Source organism: Sceloporus occidentalis, unplaced genomic scaffold (genome assembly GCF_023333645.1).
Source record: "Sceloporus occidentalis isolate IW3139 unplaced genomic scaffold, rSceOcc1.0.p SCAF_28, whole genome shotgun sequence".
NCBI classification, from domain to species: domain Eukaryota; kingdom Metazoa; phylum Chordata; class Lepidosauria; order Squamata; family Phrynosomatidae; genus Sceloporus; species Sceloporus occidentalis.
In genome coordinates this window covers 10,730,434-10,741,101 of record NW_028317008.1, presented here as the reverse complement: position 1 = coordinate 10,741,101, position 10,668 = coordinate 10,730,434, and the positions used below count along the sequence as shown (strand labels likewise).

The following is a 10,668-nucleotide window of genomic DNA, read 5'->3' as shown; positions in this document are numbered from 1 at the left end:
AGAAAATCTCTCATTCAAAATATAGAAATCTGTACATCTTTGCCACAATCAATATACATGAACTGTACAAATTTACATCAGTTCATAATTTTAAATAAAAGAGGACTAACAAAGTTCACAAAATAGATGGTGGTTTGTGGGGGGGGGGGGAGACTTTTACCCAATTAGATACAAGAAATTACAAAGCAGAACTCCACTTTCTAAAAATAAGAAGTTTACTCCGTCTTAGAAAACTACAAGCTAGGAAGTGTACAGATAAGCTGGCGGGTGATAACGCCTTAGTTCAGACAGTGTCTTTATTATGTGTTTTAATGCCTGTTAAGGAAAAATTAGGTGTTGACGTTCAAGTTCATTTCACAATATGAAGGTTCCTCAAGTATGTTTAGCAGACTTGATATATTTTCCCAACTTTTCTATATACAACTATACATATTTTCAGTGCAAGCTATGTCTGCCGTTTACATTTCCAGTATATTTCATATTTCATACTGCTCATACCTTGCTACTGAGCTGCCATGAAAAAGTTACATTAAAATTTGAGTTCATTAGTGCAAGTTATACCCCGCAGGATTGTCTGCAGGCAAGAAATACCAACTTTACAAAGACATCGAAGCTTTGGATTAAAAGATTAATACAATTATAAACACTAAACAAAATGTCTAGTGGTAAACAACTTTGAGACCGCTATCAGTCTAAGATTTAATTATAATATTCCTTTAAAAAGACAGGCTATTAAATCACAGAAAGGTACTGTCTGAACCACGGCGCTATCACAAGGTCTACCACTATTTTGTGCCCGATTTTCACAGCTGTGACATTTTGTAAAACTTCACAATCCATCCCCATAGGAGCCCTCCCGAGTTAAAGACAATATTTTTTCCATCTGTTACAAGATGATCCAGCCCATTGACCATATCTTAACCAGATACAGTCATCATATTGTAGGTTTTGGATGGGCTTGTTCGGCCCAGGAGAAGTTCATCTTTACAGCTAATCCTGCTCTCAACAAGAGAGCTGCTGCCATTTTGACTATGAGCACCAGTGGGTATGGCCTCATACAACACACATATTGAACCATCCTCTCCAATTCGATAAGACACTTCGTAGGGGTCAATCCACAAGGTGAGTTCACTTGGCAGAAGCTTAAACATTTGCTGGCTGCTGAGTCCGATGCGGTCTGCTGCTTGCCCGATCAAAGGATCCATCTTGTGATTAATCCGGATACAACGGTAGGCTGACCCCCTTGAGGGCTTCTCTGGAAACCAGTGGTGTCTATAATGTTCTTTAAGAAAAGAAAGATGCAAACATTAACTCAAGTTCCTGGTTTAAACCACAGCTAAAGCCAATTCTCCATAATTATTTAGCAGGCAATAATTTGATTTAATGCAATATAATATATATATATATATATATTGTATTATATACATTGTGTTGGGCGTTAAATTACAGGGACTTTCCTATCTGGACCTTGGTGTCTCTCTAACTCTTAATTGCTCACCAGTGCTCAGGGGTACAATATACTGCTTAACCCTTTGGCTCAGCAACTATAGGTAACACATTATAAAAAGTGATAGAAATAGGTTTTTACATCCTCAATATGGCTTCTTCATTAACAGAACCATCATAAAGAAACACAAGGTTTATGGAACACAGTTAAGGCACTTTTCAGCAGTGGTAATGCTAATCTTTTGTCTTGCGCAACCAGATGGGCTGTCCTATGCAGAACATTACAAGGCGTTATTAATGTTTCTATGAGATTACGTTCGGGGGTCACATGAAATAAGACCTAAAAGGGGTTGTCAGAAAAGAGAAACATGATTCTTAGACGTCTGTCTTGTGACTGAGGTATATTTCATTTGCGGCCTAAGAGCCCTAGTTCTAGACAACTTGCATTAAGGAGGAGCCTCATTATATATATATATATATATATATATATATTTTTTTTATATCCCTATATCGTTGTCTTCCCATTGTTTGTTGTGTGTTATATGAAAGGTCATGTGTAAACAATACTGTGAGTACATAAGAAAACATCACTGTGTACATTAAGACGTGTTAAGTGTATGCAAAAAAAATCCCCCTATATGGGGTGTAGGTTTCTACCCCAGCAATACTCTGACGAGAAGGGAGTGTGTGTGAAAAGTGCAACAACAAAGCTATGATCTGTAGTCTGGGCAGGAAGGAAAACTAAATGACCGTGTATTTTCCAGTCACGGTGGGGGAGGGGGTAACGCTACCTACTACAGGGAACAAAGAGAAAAACATACATATTCTAATGACTTTTACCACCGTTAACGCACACAAAGGGACAAAGTTTCTTCGGGCTACACCAACTACTTCCCTTAATGCCTTAGTATATAGGGGTCTTAGCCATGCGACACAATATAGATCAGATAAACTAACATGTCATCAATTAAGACAGAGTGCTAAAGAGCCCCAGCCTTAGTGCGACATAGAGAAGGGACACGGAGTTCCATCTTAAGGCAGCAGCTGTGAAGCTCGCCCCGTGGCCCCGGCCGTGCCCCTTGTTTTGTACAGGACGATTAAAACGCACCCACCAGCGACATCATGTCCTCCAGGGTCTCTTGGCTGCCTTGGTGCTCTGTTATAGCTTAGTGTCGGTGGCCTGTCTTACCTGCCAGCAGCTCCTGGAGCGACTGGTTGAAGGTCTGCAGCTCGACATCGTTCATCAGGCCCTTGGTCCTCAGGAACTTGGAGAGAAAGCCCACCGCCGCGATGATCTCTGGCTTCATGTTGGTCCGTGGGTAGTGAATAAGCATGGAGGCTGCGGACACACAGAATGCGAGGCTCCCGGTTCACCAAACAGTCCCCGCTGCGGATCTCCACGTTTCTTGTTTTTAACTCGTTACGTTTCTCGGTTATTTTACGATTTTTATAATTTTTATGGGTTTTTATTATAAAATCAGGTAGGCTTATGACACATTCGGGTAGAGAGGGGATTATGCGTTTCAAAGTGCTGCTTCTCACTGATCATCCCCTCTAGTAGGACACGTCGCTAATTAAGTCTTTCTTTCCCCCGTTACATTCACACGCAAACCCCCCACAGCTGCCAGCTTCCCCGAAGTAAAAAAGTGAGGACAGATTTGTTAGTGCGTAGGTCTATATACCAACGGAAGGAAATGGCGTCGAAAGGCGTGGCTTCACCTTCAAGCCTATCAAGGGATCGCACCATTTTCGACAACTCCGTGTTGCAAGGGAGGATACAGTCGGATGGCGTACTTCCCTATACAGACCAATGAGAGTCGAGGGCAGACGGAGAAGAAGAAGAAAAAAAATCTCCATTGTAAACAAAGTCTGGCCAAGTGACGTAAGCGACAGGGCACATGGAGGCGGGGCTTCCTCCGACAAACACTGGCTGCTGGTATCCGGTGTCAGCTGCGTGCTGTACAAACAAAGAGCTACACGTATGGCCGAGCATATGTTCGATACAACTGTATATATATATATAGATATATATCTATATAATGTTTAAATAGTATACTATTCACTAAAGTGTATCGCATAAATGGTGTGTGTGTATTTATTAGTACATGTTTCTACCCGTGGAATAGGAGAGGGGTCTATTCACTAAAAGGAGAGTTGTGATTTTAACTCCTTTACTGCTCTATACATTGTGAAAATCCAACCCCACTGAGCCTTTGCTGCATGCACAGCATGGCTGGCCGTGTGCAGTGTTATTATTAGGGCCAGCTTAGTCCTTTATGAATAGTAAAGTCAGGAAATTAACCCCAGAATTTATGTCTGGACCACCTTACGTTGCCCCTTCTTTGCCCAACAGCTAGCCGTATTAATAGGTACCATGTTGCAGGCATTTAATATGGTCCCAGTGTGAAAACACAGAGTGATTAACAAACATATATAAATATAGTGAATATACTATAAAAAGGTAAAGAAACACCAGAGCTGTTGGATTAATAATGTAACAGGGCAGTCATGACCTGTTTTTATTATTTTTAAAGAATCAGTGAAGCAAAATGTGTTTGTTTCACTCTAGAAATGTCCACCAAGTTGTAGATGTGGCAAGTTAAGTTAGTTGTTTGCTCTGGGGGGACAAGTTCCGAACTAGAATTGAACTGAATTGGGTGGAAAAGAATGCAAATAGGAGTTGCCTAGTAATTATGTATTTTGGAGCTACATATATATATATATATATATATATATATAGTATGGGGGATTGAATTTATTATATATACTTGAAAATGCAATTCTTTTTGTATATAACTTATTCTTATTTGTGTTTTTAGGTAATAAAACAGAATCGTCACTGCGTCCAGCATATTAAGTGTCAAGAATCAATGAATGATCTTTGAATTCTTCTTGTTAATTAGGTACGGGCTATCCACATTAGCAAAGATAGACAGCCATGGTGTATTTATATTTTTCTTCTTTTGTCCTGGCAGTCTGTGCGGTTTGAACACGAAACACACGTAACTATGGAGAAATATGTATTAATCACACAAAATGATGCTATCTGTATTTCATGAGATTTATTTGCAAGGTAACATTAAATCATCGTGTACGGTGTGTTTGTGGAACATTGATTTGGTTTGAACTGGTTGAGGTCACAATAGGGCTCTGAAGCACAGTGAGCAGCAAAGCTTATCTCTTGCTTTTTGTCACCGTGACACATGGCAGAGTCTGAAAGGCCCCATCCCCCACTGGAAGGCAGGCACAGACCATAACAAGACAAAGTCATGGCACAACAACAAAAGACAGCCTAGATTACTCCTCCATGCCTGTGGCTTTGTTATTGTATCAACTTTTCAACCACAAATAATAATGTTGAGGGTGTGTACTTTGAAGAAGGGAGATTCTTTAGTTTCAACACACAGTATGCATATTTTATATGTCCTACATAGGCACTCAAATCACATGTGTAGGTTAAATCCTCCAGAGACAAAAACCAGACTTTCAGGAAGCGTAAAACAAAGAGGTAGTGAAATCATATGGAAGGCAGAGGTCCACGTGACATAGTGAGTCATATGCTGCAAATATAAAAATACATCCCACTGTGCACATAAGCAGCTGCTGTTTAAATGCACGCTTTTTCACCCCCTGCCAACACCGCTCCTCTAATATATACAGTGAAATGTGGCATGTGAAACTGTACAGAATAGTCCTGGTGCTGCTTTGTTTATTAATTGCATTCTCATTTCCTTACCCTTATGGAAAGAAAAAGAAATTGTTTGTCAGATCAACAAATAAGAGGCCGGTACCGTCAAAAAATCAGTTGATGGTTTGTTAGCTTATATTAGAAAAAGGAGAAAAACACAGGTTTTGATATATGCTGTTGTGACCTCTCAGGGGGTGCTTGTTTTCTATGGCATAATTTTACTATTTCATTTGTTGCAGTCTTTTAGTTAAAGTTTATGTTTCATTTCAGTTTATACAGTACCTTGAAATGTTACGTTTTGTGTATACACATTGATAGATGGGACTCAATGTACTTCCATAATAAGGTCACTGAAATCATGTAGGTGATACACTTAATGGGTAACTTAAGAAGGCAGAAAATGCAGGCTTTCAGAACACTAAGGTTTGTTCTTCAAGTGTGAGTACAGTGACAAATAATATTTTTATCGCATCCTGTTGCACACTGACCTTTTATCTGATGATTTTACATTGTGGGAGGCAGGTGTTGGCATGTCAGTTCTGTGTGTGTGTGTGTGGTTTTCCATTTCAGAACAAGGAAGTTAATGAGTGACCGCTAATTAAATATATTTGCAGATTCTCATGTATTTATTCACGCTTTCTGGTCTGTTTAAACCTTTGTTATATCTTCGTTTATAGAATACATAATAATAATGTGTGGGTTTTTGGGATTTTGTTCTTCAGCTGAGGTTTTTTTTTTTCTTACTTCTATCACCTCCTTGGGTGCTTTGAAGTGACAAATACACTAATTCACAGCCACAGGACTGTGAATTGCTTTTGTCCTGCAAATTTAAATTGAGATACCTGAACAAACTGATTTCTTACCTGCTGAATACACAAAATGAGCAGAGGAATTTTGTCGTATTTAAGTGCTACTTCTGTCATTACTGTATTTTGATCTACCGTATTTTAGCTTCATTTTATGGTACACAGACACTGGTAGGTAACAGATGCAAAACACAAACTCCCACTTGTACTTTAAAACCTAAACAATAATCACATGTACACATTTATGGCAAAAATAAATAAAGGTGATATAAGCTTAAAGCCACGTGTACAGTCTAGAATTAAAATACCCTATTGATTGGGAATGTTCTTTGGACAATATGTTGGAATTCATGTTTTGAAAACTATAAGTGCTAAAAACTTCAGCCATAGTAGGTATTGTCCTATATCTGAAAACATAACTAGATTTTCTTAAAGCTTTGTACTATATGTGTATAATGCTCTATTTATTCTTCCCTATTCGCACAGTAATATATGCTTATATTGTACATAACAAAAGATATGGCAAGAATATACAAAAGTAAATATTGCAACACATTTCAGCTGAGGAAACATGGCCTGCATAAGCATATTTTGCAAAAGCCAGACATGAATAATGTTTTCGAGCCGAGTTGTTGGTGGTTTATGTTGAAGAGTACATTGTTTCAGATAGCGCCCCTGCTTTCAGCTGTATTACACATCTTGTCAGGTTTGCTACCTTATACAAGATACGACTGATAATAATATTCTATTTTATGTTCCCTCAGTGGAAAAAAACCAACCAAACTATAACACATCTATTATTCTATGGAAACTAAACACATGGATGTCTCAAGTCCTGCTTTTTGTTAAATCAGTAGTTAAGACCAGGTTTTAGATAATAAAATTAAAATAATTATGGGAAGAAAAAGCATGCAGGGGAGAGTATGATTTTTTTATTTTATTTTTTTTAACAGAATACATGCATCAATTGTTTATAATCTGTATTTAAATGTGCCGGCAAGGTTACTTTTAAATGTGGGCATAGAGAGATCTTTGGGGGTGTGTGTATGTGTTTTTTTTTAAATAATTTCTTACTCATATAGAATACATATATGTATCTATAAACATTATAGCGTGGCTCCTGTATCAGGGCTTGACTAGCCAGAATATATTATTAGGAGTCAACCTGATTTATCTATAGACATCAGTATAAAATACTGCTAGATATACTTTCAAGAGCCATGACCAACTGGGTTTGTCTAGGCGTGAATTGTGTGGAGCATGATGATACACATCACTTCAAATACTTTGAGATACTTTTTTCTCTCTGATATGTTATTACCCTATAGTACGTATATGGTTTAACAACTTTGCAAACTAATTATTTGTGGGTAGAAATCAGTAAGGCATAAGACTCACATTAACAACATTATAAAAATACACAAAAAGGGATACTGTGCCTATGTGTTTTACCTTGTTTTGAAATATCTGACAGATGAATTTAAAACAAAAGTTACATGCTATCTCCCTCAAGGTAAACTTCTCTACACCTTCCAAACCTAAAGGAACACTTTTTTGAATTGTTAACCACTTACATACCATGACTTGCCATACGTCATCAGAAATTGTCCTATCTCATCCCTCTGATTGTATCTGTAAGTTCTACAGGGTAGGGGCCTCTAAAGTCTATCTTTAGCTCCCACTTTATTATATTGTAAATTGTACACTCATGGGTAACTTCTGGTGCTACATTTTCGTAATCAGAATAGCTGGTTCTGTTTTATAGAATGTATTTTTTAATTAGTGTGTTGGTTCTCTTTGATAGTTTGCTGCATAGCTGTTCAGAGCCTAACTTCTGATTGAAAACATGATGCAGTGCAACATCCTCACACCCTATCTGATATCTTGTTACCTCGTGATTTCCACCTTTTAAGGAGATAGTTGCTGGTTCTCCAGTGATTTTTCTCTAATTTCTAAAATATCTGGTGTCTCCTTCCATCCCTTCGTTTTATCCCTAGCAACAATAGCCCTTAGTTACCAGTCCCTTGGTAACTGGGTCTGAAGCTCTGAAAAATTACCTGTTGAGCTGCATTGTTCAGTGTCGGCTACCCAGATAAACAAAGTGAGGTGGAAGGGCTATTCGGGGGCTCAGTATCTGAAAATCGCAGCAGAGGTACCTATGTTTGCTGCCAGTTCCTAAACCCTTTACCTCATTAACAGTTTTACATGATGTTACCAATATAGGCTTTTGTGTACCTTACGTATTAGCATTATTTATTTTTAAAGGATTATTAGTACATTTATTAAGGCATTACAGACATGCCAATATTTAGTAACCACTTTATGGAGAAAGCCTGGCACTCTTAGAGTGCTGAAGAAGGGCATTGTTTGCCTTTTGCATCTTTTCCTGCATTGAGAATGTGTGTGTCTGGGAACTGGCTCAAGGGTAAGCTTTGGGGTTGCATCTAGACATGCCTTGAGGCATTTATCCTGCAAATAAATAATAGTTGCATTTTTTACATTTAACTACCAAAGTACTTTTTCCTGCAGCTGTCAGAGGCTTAATGCGTTTTAGCAGCTAGGTTCCCTCAGATGGAGACCAGACGTCTGGCAATTAACAGCTTTTCCTGATTGGTTTGCAGAGGTAGATCTTCCACTGTGATGCTAATGGCTTAAACTAAAATGAAAAGAAGGATATTGCCCTAAATATAGCACAAAAGGTTTCCTGGTCAGAGGAGATAGCATCCATATGAAAGAACAGAAGTTTCTTATATAAAATAGTACAGAAAGCCAACTCAAGGCTGGCTCATGTCACATCCACATAGTAGTCAAGTTACATAGGTGATCTGTGAGCAGAATGAATGTGTAATTAAATGGGTTGGTCATATTGGTGAAATAATTACACACATTACTTACACTGAGTTCATATATATTGCTTTCCACACATACATTGTATGATTTGTATGATTTCATCTCATCTTGCAACATTATCCTCCATTCCTGGACCCTGATATGTGAGATTTTTAACACAATACACCTATATTAAGAAACATCAAGGCTGTGTAATAGATATTGCTCTTTGATTACTATTGTTTAAATATCAAAATAAGCAATTTATACTAGTATGTTCGGAAAAAACAAAACCTACTTAACATCTAATTCAGTCAATCTGAAATAACGTATGCAGTTGACATAAACCAAAGCTTATTTTTGTTATGATGATGCAACACCTGGCACTTATTAGCATGTTCGGTGTTTGCACTTAACTCCTTAAGGACCAAGCTGTACTTTTTATACCCTTTGGGACCAAGGCTTTTTAACACTTTTGAGGTGCTAGTGTTTAGATGTTATTTTCTCCTCACTCATTTAGTGTACCCACACAAGTTATATATTTTTTTTCAGGACAAGAAGGGCTTTCTTCAGATAACATTTTTTGATCATATTATCTAATTTCCTATAAAAAAAAATAATGCAATATGATGAAAAATTTAAAAAAAAAACAACAAACTTTCTGACTTTTACCTGAAAAATCTTTTACTTATCCAAAAAAGCTAATGAAAAAACCTGCTAAATAGATTCTAATATTTGTCCTGAGTCTAGAAATGCCCAATGTTTTTATGTTTTTTTTTTGCTTTTTTCTACAAGGAAAAGTAGCGTTTTACTATTTCAAAACCATTTTTTTCAAAATCTGGTAATTCTTCCCCCATGTGCCATTTTGGGTATCTTTGAAGCTGGCCAATGCAATTTACCCTATCGAACCATATATTTTTGAAAACTAGACACCTCAAGGTATTTCAAATGCTGGTATTTTCACCCTTTCCACGCACTAATTTTACTACCACCCTTTGTCAAACTTTGTGGTAGTAATTAATTTTTTTATCACACAAATTGTGCTTCAGGTATGGATTTACAGCTCTTGGTGTATGTCACTTTCAAACAAGACCCCAATATGTGTTCAGCAACATCTCCCGAGTACAGTGATACCCCCATGCATGGGTTTGTCGGGTTGTTTGGGACAAAAACGTCACATTTAGGCAGTGTGCATTTTTTTAATTGGAACTTTTACATCTGGTCCTACTGCCCCCATGTCCTAATAGGGCCATCTTTGAAGCCGGCTAATTAAATTTACCCCATGAAAGCATATATTTTTGAAAACTAGACAACCCAAGGTATTTCAAATGCTAGTATTTTAACCCTTTCCATGCATGAGATTCTATCACCAGCTTTTTTCCACACAAATTGTACTTCAGGTATAAATGTATAGCTCCAGGTATACATCACTATCAAACAACACCCCAATATGTGTTCAGCAGCATCTCCCGGGTACAGTGATACCACCAATGTATGGGTTTGTCTGGTCCACATTTGGGAAGTGCGCTTCCCCCCTCCCCCATTTTGGTCAGTCTGTGCCAATGCCCTATCATTGAGCCCAGCCACTCCAATTTACCCCATGAAACCATTTGTTTTTTTTAAATTAGACACCCCTCCGGTATTTAAAATGCTTTTACTTTAACTCTTTCCATGTCAATATTTTTGGGAAGATACAGCGCTAATTTTAGCACTTGCTCATAATAATTTTTTACGTTATTATTTTTGGACTTTTGTTTACATTTTGCTGGAACTGGACGGTTCCTTTGATGCATAATTATTTTTAAATGTTACCACATTGGTATAATTATTTTTAAATGTTGCCATATTTTTTAAAATATTTTATTGTAGTTTGGAGTAGCCGTTTTAGTCCAGTGTATA

General features: G+C 37.6%; 1 protein-coding gene across 1 annotated transcript; it reads right to left on the bottom strand.

The window, feature by feature from the left end:
• Window positions 1–917: 917 nt before the first annotated feature.
• Window positions 918–2,780, bottom strand: LOC149299802 (protein BTG1-like). Its single transcript, XM_089486190.1, has 2 exons — window positions 2,636–2,780; window positions 918–1,282 (listed from the first exon to the last, which is right to left on the bottom strand). The coding sequence occupies exons 1-2, from the start codon at window positions 2,778–2,780 to the stop codon at window positions 918–920; spliced, it is 510 nt and encodes a 169-aa protein (XP_089342316.1).
• Between the last annotated feature and the right edge of the window lie 7,888 nt (window positions 2,781–10,668).